The sequence below is a fragment of the Castor canadensis genome, chromosome 7 (assembly GCF_047511655.1).
Source record: "Castor canadensis chromosome 7, mCasCan1.hap1v2, whole genome shotgun sequence".
NCBI lineage: Eukaryota > Metazoa > Chordata > Mammalia > Rodentia > Castoridae > Castor > Castor canadensis.
The window spans coordinates 14824181-14843819 of record NC_133392.1 but is presented as its reverse complement, the minus strand read 5'-3'; the positions used below and the strand labels follow the sequence as shown (position 1 = coordinate 14843819).

Below are 19639 nucleotides of genomic sequence, written 5' to 3'. Positions count from 1 at the left end.
GTAGCAAATCTAAGTTAGGTGTATACTCCAGCAGCCTTCTCAATAAGCTCTGAGGGATAAGGAATAAGTATTTGAAAATTTTTTCTAAGAGGCCCTTAAACTTTCATATTCCCTCCCTCCCTCCTTCCCTCATTTCCTCCTTTCCCCCCCACTCTCTGCAGTACTGAGGTATCTGAGGTATGAATTCATGGCCTTGCACTTGCTAGACAAGAGCTTCCCAAATTAAGCTGCACCTCCAGCCCCTTTTGCTTTAGTTATTGTTCAGGTAGGGACTCATGTTTTTTGCCCAGCTTGGCCTGGGAACTGAAATCCTCCTATCAATGCCTCCTGCATAACTGAGATTATGAGCATGAACCACCACACCAGGCTTATTTTGTTGAGGTAACTTTTTGCCCCCCAGGCTGGCCTCTGTGATCCTCCCAAACTCTGCCTTCTAAGTAGCTCGGATCTCAGGTGTGTCTACCATGTCTGGCTCTAAATTTATATACTTTGAACTTTCACAATTATGAGAAGTTAAAGTCCCTTTTTAGCTCCAGAATTATCATTTCATTACTTTGAAACAGTTCTAACATTTCCATATTAACATGATTTAGAAAAAAGGAAGTCAGAAGAACTGGGGTTAGTCATGGATTTGCCCCTAATTAATGACACAATCTTTATTAAAGTATTGAGCATTTCTGGATCATATTTTATTCTCACTTATGTAATCACTAAATATTCACAAATTCCTGACCATTCTCTTGCTTACCCTTGTTCCTAATTTCTATGTGATTTTATAGATCTGGACATAATGTTTTCTAATTTTTGTTTTCTCAGATCATAAAATACCAACTGTGTCATTCTTTCTTCACCCCAATTTCTCAATTCCCTTGGTCGTGTAAATTGTTCTTCTCTCATCTTTCTCTTTTGATGTCTTTCTTAAAACAGGGTTGCAAGAACAGCATCACATACTGTAGGTGTGCTGTGATCTGTTATAAATTTAAGATCATATTTTCTCATTTATTTCAGCTGCTTTTTAAAAATGCCAGTATTCCTAGGACTTTGTAGCCATAATATTTCAAAATATCTTTTAAGCCAACCCTTTGCCTAGAGACTAGACTATTCCTACACTCTTTACTATTCAAAATCTTCTGGGACAGAGATTTCACAACCTGCCTCTCACCTTGAAAAATTCTTATAACTAACATAAATCTTGCTTTCTGCAATTTAAGTTGAATTTATATCCTTTTTCTTTTCTCAGTAGGGATGGGAACAGCCCCAAATGGGAAATGATGCTTTCTTATGAGGGCCAGTACCAAACACTGTGGTAAAGTTTTTGGCCTGGCATCAGGTTTAGCTTTTACATATCAAAACACCCTGATTTTCATTTCCTTATCCAAGTCTCAGTTTTTAAAGTTCAAATGAAATAAGAGTTACATATCTAATATTAATGTTTATTATATCATTTGTTCCTTAGAACCAAATGGAGTACTAAAATTTTTTAAATGAATACTTGTGTGGGGTAAGAGAATGGGGAGAAGCAGAGGTCATCTTCTCCGACACATGTTAGAACATCTCCCAGTGTCTCTGTCTTGTTTGTGGGGAATCTGTTGGTGGAATGCCTAAAGGGAGACTTGGGAAGTCAGACTGTAACCTGCTCAGCTAGCAGTGCTAACCAACTATTGCAGGCTTTGAAATACAAGTGATCCAGACCCCACCCCCAAAAATAATGTAAAAAATAAGTTCTCAAAACCTATTTGAGAGGCATGGTGGCTCATGCCTGTAATCCCAGCTGTTTGGGGTGCAGAGATCAGGAAGATCACAGTTTGAAACCAGCCCAGGCAAAAAGTTAGCTAAAGCCCATCTCAACAAAATAAGCCAGGCATGGTGGAGCATGTCTGTAATCCCAGCTACATAGGAGAACAAGTAAAATTGTGGTCTGAGGCCACCCCTGGGGAGACCCTATACCAAAAATAACTAAAGCAAGGAGGCATAGCTCAAGTTATAGAGCACCTGCCAAGCAAGTGGCAAGGCTCTGAGTTCGGAACCAAGAATCACACACACACAAAATAAACCTATCTGAGGAATTAAACCACTACATTTTTGTTTTATTTTATATAATTATAGTCATGGGTCTGGATTTTTTGCATGTATTTTGCAGACTGTATCTCAGTTTTTATTGGTCATACTGTATAAATGATTTATTCCTCCACTGTAAGTTGTGAGACTACAAACCTGTTCTTTAAAATGAACTGTGCAGAAGCACATTTCAATGTGTATAGTCAAAAAAGCTTTAGTACCTGTATACTAAGAACTGTGCTAAGTACAGGGAGGATAAAGAAAACTTTTGTCCTTGAGTCTTGGGGGGGAAAGAAATTACAAAACTGTAATTGTGGAGCACTTTTAATATAGTGCATATATAGTAAGATGTTTAGAGTGGTTTTTATTTTGCATTTAAAGATTAATCAAAATGAGTTTTATACTGTGCATATCTGCTCTATTAGCGAAGATACTCTAAGATGTCTAATTAATTGCTTCATTCTAATTTCTGCCTTTTTCACTTTGAAGGTTCAGCAGTTTTCTGAAAAATCCTCCCTCTTACAGCTTTTGAAAAATCATGAAAATGCTTTAGAGAGACAGTGCAGTGAAATGACAAACCAAAGGAACTTGCTTCTTCAAACCTTTGTAAGTCTCTAGCCACTTAGTGGAAAATTATTTAAAGATACTTAGGTGTACTTTTAGAAAATTATCTATATGCCCATTGGCAGGTAGCACTATTCAAATAAAGAAAAGTGTTAAATGCTATTTATAATCAGTCAGTAGAGTGATATAGTTTGAAGAGTTCTGTTGGCAGAGATGTAATGTAGAAATTGTTTGCAAGTGTACTAAGCCTAACAGAAGAAGTGCAACTGCCTTGAATGGCTCAGGCTCCACAACTTTGGCTTTAGTGCTTCCGAAAGGCAGAGGTTCTCCCTTCAGGATGTTTATGAATGTGTGGGAGGGATGGATATTGCTTACTTTTCAATTTTAAGTTGGAGGCAACAACACTGAGCAGTAGTTTTGAATGCAGGGCTGGTTTTGAGATGTGACTTGTGATTACTTGACATTTTGAAGAAAATATATTTAAAGATATTAAAAATGCAGTTCAAAAGTCAGAACCAACAGATGTGGTGGTTTTGAATGTGGCTCGTAATTAACTGACATGTCTTAGAAAAAATAGAAATATACAGTAATGTTTAGATTCCAGCATTGTCAAAAAGTTTAGGTTTTTGCATTGCCTAATTTTTTTTAGAAATTCTTACTTCTATGCTATATTGATATTTCACAAAATGTAAACTATTACTTAGAACTTATTTTGAACTGAATATATAATTTTGCCTTCATCAATTTACATTTTAAAAGGTTTCCTTGCATATCCTTATTTCTTTCTTCTTCTTATAAAGTAGTAATTCCTTTGAGTATAGATTTTAATTTTCAAGTTTGGTTATTATTGTGCCACCCAAATTATATTATAATGAAAAAAATGGCATATATGACTATAAAGTTTAATTTACAAATAAATAGAAGTGTAATAATGAGTAGTAGAATTTCTACCTCAGTAATTCTTTCAAAACTTTAAGGATAAGTCTTACATTTGAAGATAGTTTAATGTTATTTTGCAATAGTCTGTCTTAAAATAATTTTACTAAAGGAGTGAAGCATTTTTGTAGTAATACCAGGAAGTTTAAAATTAATACTTCCATTGTTAATAATTTCAAGATTGTATTTTAAGTTATTAGAGAAAAATACTGCAGCCAGCATCTATATTTGACCTTTTATTTTATTTCTGTTATTCAGGAAGCTACAATAAAAAAAGTGACAGAAGAAGAAGAAAAATTTATTAAAGAAATTACAGACTTCAATAATGAGTATGAAATAACAAAGAAAAGAGAGCTTAGAATGAAAGAAAATGTCAAGGTTGAAATATCTGGTTTAGAAAACCAGGCAAACATTCTGAAAAGGGGTATGAAGCATAGTATTGCCTCATTTGTCAGCATTAATGAAAATAAGTTACTTGGAATTAGTGAATTTTCCAGAAATTTAACTTCCTCCTAAGCAAACTGGGTTGTTGCATAGATATTCGTTCGCTTCTACTTTGTCTTAATGGATGTATATTTTTACTGTGAGCAGTCTTGTGTTGTTTAGAGGTATATGTGACCTGAGCAACTGACCATTCATCCAGTGTCAATGTATGTTTATTGTCTGTTATGTGACAGACACTGTTTTAGGTCCTGGTGTTATGGAATTCAAAAGTATGAGAAGCAAATATGTAAGCAGATATTTATAGCACAGTGTGGTGGAATTTGTAATAGAGGGTAGGGCTGGTGCTATGAATTTCATTTTACCATCAATCCATCTAGGAACTAAGGTCACACCAAGTGGGGAGAATTCCATTTCAGGAATAGTAGTACAAAAGTTAGTGCACTGTGTGACAATAGACTGAATTAATGCAGTTGCCAGAAAACAAGAGGGAGTGAATTAAAAAGGTGTTTAGGAAGAATGACAGGACATTAATAAAAACAGAAGTAGGGAAAGTCAAAAACAAATCACAGTTTTCAAACTTGAATGATTGTGTTGTAACATTAGCTTAAAGCCCAGTCTGTCTGCCTCTAAATCAGGTCCAATTGCACATGAGGCTGCTTGATGATTTCCATTCTTATAGAATTGCTTAAGTACATTTCTTATTGATCTGCAAGCCTCAAAGTAAAGAAAGTAGTTATTCCTCACATGTTCAGTCCACTGTGGTGAGATACGCATAGGAAAATCTCTAAAGACACTTCTGTTCAGAAAAACACAGGTGTCATTGCCCAAGTTCTGAAGTCCAACAACAGACATACTAGAAACTCCTTGTTTAGGACTCAGACATCCTCCTGCCTGGGAATGAGTCTCCATGCTGCTTAGCTCTGCCCTCTTCTTTTCTAAGTCATTACTTTTTTATAAAAGATGTCTTACCCTTGCAGCTACTATTTTTCTCAGTTTTCTGTACTATGTAAATTTGAGTATCCAAGGGCTCCTTTTTCATTTTTTACTGTCTATCCATTGTGTTTGTGAAAATACAATTCTCTTTAAAACTTTGTAAGTTTCACATGAATCTGTCTGAGGTTGATTCCAGTAGGAAAAACCCATAACTACAAATCTCTTTTAGACAAGGCCTTTTCTTCTTTTGACTTCTACTGAAACTGCTGAGAAACAATGTCTTTAAGCTTTTTAATGGCCTCCTCATTGTACTGAATGGTTCTTGAGGTATCACTTTGGATTTTTCTGAGATCAAAGCAAAAGATTTTAAATTTATATCCTAGATTTTAACGTTAGACCATGATTTTCTAAGAATGCTGTGGGATTTTAGCTTTATCCTCAAGCCATTTCTTAATGGTCAGTATCCTTGGGAGAGGGAATCTTGAAAAATTACAGGAGGTGTTTAATTCCTAGAATAATTAATAAGGGAAATGCAAAAATGTATAGTTAAAGGACAATATAAAAATTAAAAAGTAACCTTAAAATTATTTATGTAATCTGAATAAAAGTTAGAAAAGGGGAACATATGAGCAAAACTACAGCACTCAACTCTAGTCTATGTAGAAGAGAGTCTAAAGATATTAAAGATGCAAAGAGATTGAAACCAAATGGGTGAAAAGGTTAAAGGGGTTATGTTAATATCAGATATAACTGAATTTAAGAAAGAATATTATCAAAGATGAAGAGGAGAATTTTATAATAAAGAAAATGTCAGCTTTCAATTAGTTAAGCATTCGTAATATATGCTCTTAACCTTAAAAGAATAAATTAAAAATCATTAACAACAAAATATCCAAGAATATTTTAAACAATTATAAGAAAATTGTGGGCCAGAGGTTAAACCAAAGTATTTAGAAAGCAATTTTAACAGAGTGGTAGTACAGATTTAACATGCTAAAATTTTATAGCTCAGTAAGTGTTGGGAGGTATATAGGTAGCTTTTAATGCTTATACTAGTAAAAACAGAATGGTCTAAGATCAATGATATGTTTTACATGATGAGGCTATAAAAAGAAGACAAAAATTTAGTACAAATTAAAGCCATTGTATATTCATTAAAATGAAAAAAACAAAAAACGGACCAAACCAACTGATGACAGGAATGTGAAACATTTGAACCCCATATGGTAGTGATGAAAATGTAAAATAAATGGTACAGTTACCTTAAAAATGTTCTTCACTTTCTTAAAAGTTTGAGCATATATTAACCATACAACCCAGGTACTCTACAGCTAAATACTCCAAAGGAATTGAACCTGTGTCCACACTAAGTTTTTATCAGCTTTATTTACAATACTGAAAAACTGAACATAATTTAAATGTCCATTAAGAAATGAAGGGATAAAATTTGATATATCCATGCAGTAGAATACTTAGCAATAAAATAATAAATTTGACATTCAGCTTGGGTGCATCTCAGGGTGCACCCACAGTGCATACTAATCTACAGTAATAGCATGCATGTCATTGGTTACCTGGATTAAAATGGATGTGAATGGTCACAAGGAATCTTTTGGCCTTGATGGGAATATATGGGTTCTTGTTTGTGGGAGTGGATTCACAGGTATAATGACTTTTAAATTCATGGATTATATGCTTGAAATGGATGAACTTTAGGTAAATTATCCCTTTATAAAATTAAAAAGAAAAAAGGCCTTGATAACACAAATACTGTTGGAGTCATTTATTTTGTGTCCTTTTCCCAGAACTATAGGTTTATTTTAATAGATTTGCTTCCATGGTACCTGATACTGTTGGTTTGTATACTTCCAGAAAGTTTATCTTCAGGTATTTCATAACAGTTTCATCCAAAATTTTAATCTCTTTAAGGACAGGGACTTCGTTTTATTTAATGCTATATCCCTAACACTATGAATGAGACAAAAAGTTAGTGACTGAGTCTGAAGGAGAAAAACATCCTTTTTCTTCATATGAATGAAGTATGAAGAACATATAATAGTGGACCTAACCTGGACTAGGAGGTTAAGCAAGACTTCCTTTGATAAGGTGATCTTTAGACTGAGATCTGAAGGGTGATCAATATCAAGTGAGAGATTTAAGTGGAGATGTCAAAATGATAGTTGGATATTTAAGAGCTCAGAGAGAGGTCTGCCAAGAAGAGGAAGAAAGCTAGCAAAGAGCCTGAGAAAGAGATCCAAGAAAGGAGCAGGTACTTTACTGTGTGAATTCATGGTTACCTAGGGGAGAGAGTATGTGAGGGGAGGTCAACCCGCATTGAATACTCATGAGCTGTTAACCAGGGTAAGGATTAAGAAGTAGAACTTAGTAGTCACTGACAAACTTTAGAAAAAGGAGCAGGTTGAAGTAAAAAGAAAGGAAAGGCAGAAGCTAAGCTGTAACAGGCTGATCAACAGGAAGAGAGGACACGGCAACTATGACATAGTCTTTGACGTTTCTTTGTAGATATGCTAGAGTCTGATAATAAAGGGAGAAGTGAAGTCAAGAGGAGGGTTTGTAGTGAGGAAATAAGGTCATCCTGTTTTCATTTTTCTCCTTTGAGACTGGAGATATTTGAACATATTTAAATTTTTGCTGAGTTCAAGTCAGTAAAGAGGTAAAGCTAAAAACTCAAAAGAGAAGCAAAGTTCCCAGAGAATGTAAGAAACGATGAGCAGGTGGTAGGCCTGATTGTGGTGTGTTGAGGAAAAGAAAACATAACTTAAAAATCAGGAAACAGCTTATGTGGTCATCAAAAGGGGACTCCATCTGAGTTTCTAAACCTAATGAAATTACTAGGTCAAAGGAAATATTAAGAGCCTTCAATGCCAATTTATGTTCCTTAAAGTCTTATTTTTCTTACCAAAATAGAGTGCCTATTTTCCTATAGCATTATTCCATATCATTAATGATCTGAATAGTATCAATAATTTTAGCTTTTGCTGATTGACAGTATATTTATTGTTGGTTTAGTTAGCATTTGTTTAATTTTGCACAAAGTTCAATTTACTTCTCTGAATTGGTTGACCATTTATGTTTCTTTTTTCTGTGAACAGAAAAGAATTTGTTTATATTTTTTATCTTTCTTTTTGTTCTGACTGATATATTATTTCCTAGTTTATTGTTTACCATTTAACTTTACTTACAGTATCTGCTTGTGTGTTTGTATGTGTGTGTGTGTGAGAGAGAGAGAGACAGAAAGACAGAGACAGAGGGGGAGAGACAGAGGGAGAGAGAGAGAGGGGAGACTGACATAGAAAAATAAAAGTTTTCCAGTCACTTTAATTAGTCTTTTCCTTTTTGGCTTCAGAATTTTATCTACAGCTTAGAAGGGCTTTCTCTGTGAAACATTAATTTTTTAAAAACGTTTGACCATGACTACTCCTGATAATTTTGTTTCATTTTTCCTATTTATATTTTACATATATCTAGAATGCATTTAAGTGTGAGAGGCTAGGGATCCAACTTGTTTTCAAGTGGCTGGTCAGCTGTTTTAATAGTATTTATGACATAATTCATCTGTTTCCAGATAATTTGAAATTCTACATTTGTTCATGTCTTTCTGTACTCTATCTTCTATTTTTAAAATTATTTTAGTTTCATAGTATGAAAAAACCCTCTTTTCTTGCTTTTTATTATTGATTCTCCCAAATTTACTTTCCTAAATAAAAGTAAGCTTCATTGGTCAGCTCAAAAAGATCCAGTATTTTAATTAGAATTGCATTAAATTTATTCATGAATTTAGGGAAAATTTATAACTTTCTAATCTTGAATCTTCCTATCCCAAAACAATATTTGTGTTTTAATTAATTCTCTTCTTTGTAGTTGATTTCACTGAATTTTCCTATCTTGTAATTGTGCCAATTTCAGCTACTGATAACTTTGTCTTTGTTTTCCAAAATTACATTTTAAAATTTAATTTCATTGTCTGATACTTTTTAAAGATTGTTAAATAGTGTTAATACCTTTCCTTATTACTAACTTTTACATAAATACTTCCAGAATTTTATTATTAATCATGATGCTAGACTGACAGTCTCTTTATGTCTTCTGCTTCTTGTTCTCACTTTCCCTTTCCTTCTTCCTTCCCTGCTCCTTCCCCCAACCTCCCTCTTTGTAAATGATCGTGTGGTTTTCCCACTAAGATATATTAATATAGTGGGTTTTGTTAATATGTGTCTTATCATTAACCTGACTTAGTTGTGGTCTCTTAAGTCTCCTAATGTATTACTGACTTCTATTGATAACTGTTTTCTTTAAGACTTTTGCATCTATATTTATATGTGAGCTTGATCTCCTTATATGTATGTTATACTAATTTCATAAAAAGAACGTGAATGGTTTCTCTCTCTCTAGTTGGAAAAATGTAAACACTGGAATTATCTATTTCTTCAGGGTTTGAAAGAATTCACCTGTGAAACTGATTCTGGTGACTTTTTCTCCCTGGTAGTAGAGGTTCAGCAAGAAGTGTTCAAATTTGAGCAGATACCAGAGCTTTTTCCCAGGGCAGTTTTAATTTCCATTTGTCTTCTTGCTGTCAGTGTTTGTTCTTCCATGCCCTCTTCTAATTCGTGCCACCACATCTGTTATTTCCTGACACTTGAATTTTTCCTCTCTTTTCTTTCTTCCCTTGGTTTCCCCCTCTGACCTTTCGCACTGAGCTTTTAGCAGTAACTGTGACTAGTCAGCCACTTGCATTAGATTTTGAATAATCTCCACCTTTAACTCTTCATAACTGTTTTTATTATTTTCTACTACTGCCAGTGTTTTCTTCCACTGCCAGACATCTTTGATTTTTATTTTTTAACCCTGGAATTGGATCTGTTCTCACACCTTGAGGTTTCTAAAACATTATTATCCATGTTTCTTTAAATGATATTGTTAGTACTGTACTATTACATTCAGCCTCTTAAGCGATACCTTGTTTAAAAATCTCTTGTTATTCTCTATTTAAAAATATCCTGATAAGCATAGCAAGTCAAGTTTCTCAACATGTTTTGCCTTCCCTACCCAGTCTCATGCTTCTCTATCTTCCAGCCTCACCCAGCAGCCTTTACCCTTTGTGCTAAAGGTATGCTGGCCTTCTGTTTTCCAGGTTATCCTTCTTCCAGCCTCAGGACCTTTGAATTCATAAGCCTTTTCTTATATTTATCTATTCAACTCAGTTATTCTTCTGATCTCAGATCAAATGATACTTCTTCAGGAAATTCTCTGATAATCCCCCCTTCCAGTCCCATATTAGGTCAGTTCCTCTGGCTATATTCTTCATAGCTTTTCTTTAAAACAGTGTAATTGCATACTTATGTGATTATTGATTCATGTCTGTCTCTTCCACTAAAGTATAAATTTCCATTGGAATGGAAACTATGCTTTGTTCACAAATTATTTCTGAAACTTGCTTAGTATATTCATTCATCCAATTATATTTATTATGCACTTTTTGTGCATAGGCATTGGTGTTGCAGCAGTGATCAAAAGAAGAAAAAGAAGTCCCTGTCCACATGGAACCTACATTTAAGTAGGAACAGAGTAGGAGGGAGGGAAGGAGAGATGAAGGCAAGGAGAAACATGAGAGCAAAAAGTAGTCAGAAAGTAGATTAGTGATTGTCTAGGACTGGGGGATGTGGAGAAAAATTGACAATGACTGCAGTCAGAACGGAGTGCCTTTTGGGGTGTTGAAATGTTCTAAAATAATGGTAATAGATGCAGAAATTAGTGAAGATATTAAAAGCCGGCTGAATTATACATTTTAAAAGGGTTGATTATCTGGTATGTGAATTATATCTCAATAAAAAACATTATGCAGAAACAACCAAAGGAGCTTGAGAAGTTAAAAAATATAGTATCTAAAAAAAATATAGTATCTGTTAGGAACAATTCCTTAGAAGGGATTAACAGCAGAACAGAGACTGCAGACATACAGAGGTAAGTAAGGCTTAAAAAGACTGAAAAGCTCCCCAGAGGCCTATGGGATAACATCAAGTAGTCTGATGTAAATATAATTGGAGACCCAGAAGATATGGTGGAAGAGAAAAAAATGTATGAAAATTTAGGAGATGATTCTTAAAAAGGATGAATTGGAGTTAGTTGTGAGAATTAAGGTAAAAAGAAGATTTCAGGTAGAATAAACAATGTGAACATTATTGTGAAATCTTTTAGTCATGTAGTGAGTACTATGTAATGCTGTTTTAAAATATGCTTTAGTTATGAAGGATGATTTCCTTACCTTGCTAAGAAGTTTATTTTTTTTCTTTTGCTAAGAAGTTTATTTTACTTAGTAGTATATTGAATATTTTCATTCTTTGTCTTTTTTTGTTGTTGTTGTTGTTGCCTAACCATCAACTAACATCTTTTGTATCCAACTGGTGATTAATGAGTGCCACTTAGTTTATTAATAATAGTTTCTAGGTAATTAAGGGAAGCCAGTTGGGGCTTATATTGACCATATACTGTTAAAATTTTTACTACATGAGCAAAAGTTAATAATTGCAGGCATATTTACATATTTCAAAGTCACTGGGTATCAGTGGCCCAAGTCTGTAATGCTACCTATTTGGGAGGCAGAGATGGGGAAGATCACAGTTAAGGCCAACCCAAGCAAATAGTTCACACAATCCCTTCTCAACCAGTAGTAGGAATGTGCCTGTCATCCCAGCTATGCAGGAAGCATAAATAGGAGTATCACAGTCCAGGCTGGTCTCACAGTCCAGGCTGGCCTGGGTATAAATAAGAGACCCTATTCTAAAAGTAAGTAAAGCAAAAAGGGCCAAGGATGCAGCTGAAGTGATACAATACCTGCCTAGCAATTCCCAGAACCACCAAATAAATATTTAAAATAATCTTTTGTTCATCTATATGCATACATACTTTAAATATTTTTGCTTTCTGTTTCTGTAAAGAATTCCATTGAAATATTGATGGGTGATGCATTGAACTGTACATTGCTTTGGGTAGTATGGACATTTTAATATTTCTGGTTCACGAACATGGGATATCTTTCTGTTTAGTTGTTCTTTCTTCAGTTTATTCCATCAATGTTTTATAATTTCAATGTGCAAATCTTTCATCTCCTTGATTAGATTTATTCCTAAGTAACTTTTTGGGTGGTGCTGTATTTTTTTTCTAGAAATAAAGTCAATGGAACATGATAATGGTCAGTTAAATGAACTTCAAAAGCAGAAGTCTGAATTGATGCAAGAATTATGTACCCTCCAGAGAAAACTTAAAGGTATTATCTTCATGAATTAGTTTGTTTTTCTGGCAATTATAATATTGTGCAATATAGGATTATATTATTCTTTTAGAATGTGTTAAGATGTTGGGATCTAGTGATAGCATTGGTATTAAAAAGGAATAGATACAGTACAGAATTGATTACTGTTATAGAGCTAGTATTCTTAATGTCACAAATTCTGTGAAGCTCTTTTTTGTGCCTTTAATTGCTATATCAAAGTAAAATATAAAAATCATTAGTACATATATTTAATGTGCTACACCAAAAATAGAGTATTTTTTATGTGAGTGAATAAATATAATTTTTAAAGATTGTGAGAATAATCTTAATTGTTTAGCTCTTCAAGATGAGGAGAATGAGGCCATTTGTACTACCAAATACCTAGAGGCAGAGAAAATAAAAATCAGTGAAAAGCCTCAAAACGATGCTGAATGCTTAAGGTGAGAGTTGTCTATCATACTTTTGTATAAAATCTTGTAATTTTTTAAGTTAAATAAATTTCAGCATAAATCTAAATGCATATGTTTTTTAAAGTTTCAGGACATTATTTCCTTTTATGTGTATTCTGAAGCTTGCTAATAAGCAAATACTTCACTGGCTAGAAAGTGCTCCATAGAGGTTCTTTGGGCTGATAATAGTGAATCAATTTTATCTTTTCTTGCATCTCACAGGCTATTCTTCACATCTCAATAGTTTAGACAACTCTTTTTCTGTTTTTCCTGACTTTGGGTGAGAGGGAAAACAATTGAAACTTTATTTAATCTTTTTCAATCCCAGGGGTAAATACCATAATCTATTGTTTTTCTTGGAATTTCTTACTCCATTTTGTTTCCTACAAAATGGAAATGAATTTGCTCTGTGGAATATTTACAAGCATTTTATACATTTTATAATGGAATAATGGCTGATGTTTGAAATGACATAGTCACAAACACAAGGAGAAAAGACCTCAAGTTTTTAATTTGACTATTATTTATTGATAATTCATCGTCATATTTGTTGGCTTTGTTTTAAAGAAATTCCTATACTTTCCAGGATTAATATAAGAAAAGAAACCTAATTACTAACTCCATGATGAAGCAAATGAAGACTTCTTTCACATAAATCATAGAGGAAATATGTTCACTAGAGCTGAACAAATGCTTCATATTAGCAATGTATTGCCATAGGCCGTAATTTTAGGAGATTGTAAGAAAATATTTGCAATTTAATTTTATGTTAAGTTTTCTAAGCATAAAATATCAATCTCTTGGGTGGTGTCTGTGTTGCAGAATGAATTTCTGTAATGACAATCTGCTCATTGATTTCTTTACACTTTTAAAAATGGTAATGCCCATTGGTGTCATTATACTTAGTAGCATAAGGGCTTCCAATATGAACTCCAGTTTTTTAGGTTTATCGCTCAGTCATAAAAATTTTCCCTGAGTTAAGATTAAACACACAAAGTCTGTTATAGAATGTTTTTCCTTCATAAATGGCAACAGAGGAAATTTGAGTAGAAAGAAACATCAGTCCATATACCTAGTCCATTCTTTGATTTTAGCAGTTAATGAGGTACCAATATTTATCACTTCCCACTTTAAATTTTTTTAGATGTGTTCTTAGTTTCCCTTTAGTATGTTCATAAAAATTTTTCCCAAATATGAAGAGAGAAATAAAATTACTGGTTGTAAACATCTTTAGGAAGACCATTGGTTTTATGACTCATATAACATCAGGAAGCTAAAGATAAGGCTACAGGTATGGCTCAAGTGGTACAGTGGCTGCTTTGAAAGCATGAAGCCCTGAGTTCAAACTCTAGATCCCCTTCCCCCCCAAAAAAAAGAAAGAAAAAAAGAAGCTAAGGATGCAAGAAATGATAATGACATTTATATGAAGACCAAAATAAAATTGATTTTACTTTTAAATTTTAGAAGTCTTTTTCATCCATGTTCAAAAGGATACTGAATTCTGTAACAGTAGCATTTTTCTTAAATTTTTAGATTTGACCTTTATTGGAGTAGATATTTTTATACTAGGACTTCTCAAACTTACACTGTTGAAATGTTAGCTGGATTATTCTTTGTTGTTAGGTGGCTGCTTTATGCATTGTAAGATGTTCAAAAGCTTCTACCCACTAAATGCCTGTAGCACCCTCCCCCACTCAGCTGTGACAACCAGAAATGTCTCCAGACGTCGCTAAGTATCCCTTGTGCCATGGGTGTGAGGAAGGCAAAATCACCCCTAGTTGAGAAATTAGTTTTATTTTTAAGATTATTATAATTATACTTCTACTGTCATTAACCTTTAACCAGGAAGAAAGCAATTACAAAAGAATACTTCAATAACAGTTCATCCCTGTGAGCTTATTGTTTCTACAGTAGTCCCCTCCTTGTCCACAGTTTCACTTTTCTTGGTTTCAGTTTCCCGTGATAATCTGTGGTCTGAAATTTTGGGGGATTTTTTATTTTGTCTTGGTTTGTTCAAGGCAGGCTGTCACTGTGCAGCCCATGCTGGCCAGGAACTCGTTATCCTCCTGCCTCAGCCTCCTGAGTGTTGGGATTATAGTGTTCACCACCATGCTAAGCTGCAAATATTAATATTTGTCTTCACTGTTTCAAGAGAAAATGACTACATTCACGTAACTTTTTATTATTGTTATTGTTGTACTGGGCTTTGAATTCAGAACCTTGTGCTTGCTAGGCAGGTGCTCTAACACTTGAGCCATGCGCTTGCTTATTCCTTTTTTGGGTTTTGTTAGTTTTCAAGTAGGGTCTTGTGTTTTTGCCCAGGGCAGACCTCAGACCATGATCCTCCTACCTTTACCTTCTACATAACTGGGATTACAAGCATGACCCACCATGCCAGGCTTACTTGTTATTCATTAATACCATTCATAAAGATTTCATGTCTTTCAAATCTCTTTCTGATTTGTCCTTCTGCCTGTCCTGTAAACAAAGATCCTCCTATAGGTTAATCATTGGTTCTCTTTTTACTTTGTACTCTCCATAGGATATCTCACTTTGTTCAGTGGTTATAGCCACCATCTATAGGTAATTTCCAAATCTTTTCCTAGAATCTCTTTCTGAAACTCCCATCTTGAAGTCCCAAAAGTCCAGTATCAACACAGAAATGGATCTGAAGTGATGCTACCCTGGTTATTAGACAAACAAACCAGAAATTTTTATCAGAAGTTCAAGGGCCTTCAAAGTCTGTGTTCAGTCACCATCTCCCTGCATTTTTATTACATACCCTATACTCCTATTGTGTCAGAATATGAATTGTGCTATTCCAAATATGACACAGTCCTCACACCTCCCTGTCCTTCACCCTTTCCTCTCCTTCTTCAGATAGACTCCAGCTCAGTCTTCAAGACCTAGCTCATGTGTCATTTTTGCTAGGTATTGCTCAAGTCTGAAATGTAGCAGGCCTTTTTTGACATGTTCACAAATATCACCACTCTCATCCTACCAGTTGCTGGATTTATCACCACATTTTGTTGCTTTTATACACGAAGTATTTCTTGAATCTTTCCACTTCTCTATAGCCATTGGTTCATCCAAGTTCTAGCCACCATTGACTCTCACCTGTATCTCAAACTACAGCCTCTTTTTATTCTCCTTTTACTCTTGTATCCTCCAATACATGGTAAATTTAATCACACTATTCTCCTTACTTTCTAATGACCATAATAAAATGTAAAGTCCTTAATGTGGCCTATGTGACTCTTCACAATATGGCCTTTGGCACCATTCCATCACGATCCTCCTTTCATGCTGTTCCTTCAAACCCACCAAGCCTTCTTCCACCTAAAGACTATTGTAAATAACTTTCCTACTCCTGAAATGATCTGTTTCCTACTTTGCCTGCCTGTCTACTGCCTGGTGGGTCATAAACCATCTTTAGGTTTCCTCAGAGAAGCTTTTTCTCTTACCCTGTGATCTAAATTGTGGAACCTCAGTTATTTTGCCTAATAAGACCTTGCATTGCATTTTCCCTCTATAACACATATCCATTTTGTAATTATGTATTTATGTGTTTGTTTTGTTAATATGTCAGTACCATGTGTTCAATAAAAAAGATCTTGTCTGTTTTATTTATCATTGTATACTTCTGGTCTAAAACTTTCATAGAGATTGGCTTAGAGTAGCTATTGCATAAATAAATAGAAAAATAAATTGATGTGATGATAAAAATTTCCCTGTATTTTTCAGTTTTCTGTGTGCTCAAAGAACTTGTTTATAATTCTGTTGTATTAGTCTATGATAGCTATATGTGTCAGTCTATATCACTAGACTGGAAACTCTCCACTTGTTCATCTTTCACTCTCTGCATCTAGCACAGTCAAGGGCACATGGTGTTCAATAAATATTTGCTCCAGTTATTGAGTCTACTTTTCACTACAAAAAAAGGTAGAAGTTCAGACAGTTTCAATATTATTTGCAAAGACAGGGTATATTCTAACCACTGGGATAGCCTCATTTGGAATGAAATTATTTTTACTCCTGATTTTTTCTTCAGTGTGTACAAAGCTTTACAAGTGTAACCTCCTGACCATCCCCTGATCCCCATTCTCTTATCCTGTGGGGAGTAGTGACTCAATCTGAATCTGACTAGAGTTTGGAAGAGTAAACTAGATAATGGGAACCCATTCTCTTCCTTTTCCCTATCATTTTGGGCTGTGCTTGCTTAAAGTAGTGTGTTCTACTCTACTCTCCCTCTTTTGGGGTTTATAGTAGTAGGACTATGAGATAAAGCATATGGGGTCTGGTGCTGCCTTTAATGGTGAGAATTAAGTAAGTTTAATTCTCGAGCTCCATATTAGAAAACGCTTGCCTGCAGATATAAGCCACATTCTCCAAGACCTGCTATATCAATAGTAAATGAGATGGTTTTGCCTTCCCCCACCTTCCTTATTTTTCAGTTGGGTAGACTTGAGGTGGAAGAGTGTTATATATTGGGCCCCTTCACACTCCTGAAATCTATTGCTGTTTTTACTCAACTCCAGGGTCACCAAAACACAGTTCTTGATTGTGATTTTTGTTTTCTTGAGACAGGTTCTTGTTATGTAGCCTAGGTTGGCCTGGGACTCGTGATCTTCCTGACTTAGTCTCCTGAGTGCTGGGATTACAGGCAAACACCACCACCCCTTGCATTGTGATTTTTAAAATCATTCCAAATGGTAACATAAGATTTAATTTTAAACATTTCAGGCATTTTATTTACCCACAAAACTTTCTAGTGTGATTTTACATTTTATATAACCAATATTTGGGTTTGTTCCATACAACAGGAAGCTTGTCTTAGAAAAGAATCTGCAAAGTCAACAGCACAAGGTTTTCATTTTGAACACTTAAAAATATTGTGGTTTTGTGAAGAGCATATTCGCGATGGAAACTGCACAAAAATTTATCTTCACCTGATACTGAGAGGCTGTCAGTGCAGTTATGAGTATTAGTGAGGCAACACTGTTGGCTCGTCAGCAAAAAGTCATTGGGTGAGGCTGACCATAGAGGCATGCTGGCGTTCCCTGTATCTTATAAGACGATGTGAGCATATAGTGGCATCAAAATATGCCCCAAAGATACACTGATGAATATGCGCTTTCACACGTGTACATGTTTATTGTATGAAGTATGTTTTATAGATTTAAGTTACAAGGATACATTGATTAAATAAAAAACTTTACCAAGATGTAAAATGTCAGAGCCCCCCTTCTCATCATCTCACTCTGATACACGAGTGTGACCACTGCTAAAAGGTTGGAGTTTATCCTGTCAGAGTTTAAACATTTCTCTGTATGTGTGCATGTATACACACACACGCGTGTGTTTAGAAAAATGATATCATGGGATCATACTTACTTCTCTGCAGTTTATGTCATTGTTTAGCAAAATATTACAGATATTTTCCACATCAGTTTATATTGACCAACTTCATTTTAAATGGCATCGTCTGCTTCTAAATATGCGTATTTAGGTACATTTTATAAATAGATCCTTAAATACTTGCAGGAGTGTTTGTGAAACATTACTTAGAACAAGTATTAGTGGAGTAATAGGAATTGTTATCCATGCAACATTTGGAAAATAAGCCATGTTTACTTGTTGCTTTTAATAGGAAATAACTCAAAGTGGGAAAATAGAATGAGATCTTTAAAGTTTCTGCAAAATGCTAGCCAAATAATTGTATCTGTACTCATCCCATATTGTATCTCTCTTCTTAAACATTTATAAAATGTGAAAATCCTCATTTAATTTCAGGATCATTCCTGGCTATCTATTTTGTTGAATATTTCTGTTGACTCTGCATCTTTTCTTGTAGAACTTCATCATTTATTCACTAACAGAAGTGTCTCCACAGCATTGATTCCATAGCCCTCAAGCTGATAGAGATGCCATGTTTTGTGAATTCTTGGCACAAGTTGTAATTATTAAAGCTTCTAAGTAAATACAGTGGGAAATTTTGATGATAGACTCAATTGATTATTTAAAAAGATATATTCTGATATAAATGCACCTATTTATCCCATAAATTTTGAAAAACTTAGTTATCATATGAGCAATCTGCTACATTTACAGTGATCATTTTTAAATTCAGTGATATCTTTGATGTCTTACAGGATTTTATTTCATATTCATATGTTTATAAACAAATCCGTTTTGGTGTGGAAATGGGGATGATGATAGGAAATATGTGGTGAAAGGAGATGCCTAGCCCAGGCAGGATTGGGAGTACTGGAAATAGTCCGTCTTCTAGCTCCTTCTCAGAAGACTCCTCTGGTTCAGCCCTGCATACCTGTGAAAGGTTTTACCTGTCAGGTGGTGGTCTGGACTAAGAGAAAAAATAATTTATCATTCTGCTTTCACACATTCAATATTCAAACCCAATTTAAAAAGTGAATTCTATATGAAGAGGATTACTTTTAAAATGTAATTTTTATGTTTAAATGGCACTAAAATAATTTTCATGTGAATTAATACAGAGAAATAATATCTTAAAAAGTCAAAGCCTGGTGCTGTGGCTCATGTCTGTAATCCTAGCTACTTGGTAGGTGGAACTATAAGGATTGTGACTCAAGGCTGGCTGATCAAAAATTAGCCAGATCCTATCTCAACCAATAAAAGCTGGGCATGGTGGTGCATGCCTGTCATCCTGGCTACACTTGAAGCATAAATAGGAGGATCATGATCCAGGCTGCCACAGGCATAAATGTATAATCTTATTTGAAAAACAGCTAAAGCCAAAAGGGCTGGGGGTGTGACTCAAGTGTAAGAGTACTTGTATAACAAGCACATGGCTCTAAGTTCAAACCCCAGTCCTGCCAAAAAAGTCAAGCTATGGAAAAACTAGTGGAAAGTAGAAAAGAAGTAAGAGTAGCATATAAGATTTAACACACATGATTTAACATGGAAGATTTAAACTCTGTGTTAC

At 34.6% G+C, this 19639-nt stretch overlaps 1 protein-coding gene across 1 annotated transcript in view; it reads left to right on the top strand.

Annotated features, from left to right (window-relative positions):
- Ccdc172 (coiled-coil domain containing 172) overlaps nucleotides 1–19639 on the top strand; it is a 59742-nt gene that overhangs the window by 24774 nt on the left and 15329 nt on the right. The window contains exons 3-6 of the mRNA XM_020182426.2: nucleotides 2548–2664; nucleotides 3817–3982; nucleotides 12119–12220; nucleotides 12564–12666. Of these exons, the coding sequence (XP_020038015.1) occupies nucleotides 2548–2664; nucleotides 3817–3982; nucleotides 12119–12220; nucleotides 12564–12666 (488 nt within the window). The remainder of the gene's footprint in view (nucleotides 1–2547; nucleotides 2665–3816; nucleotides 3983–12118; nucleotides 12221–12563; nucleotides 12667–19639) is intronic.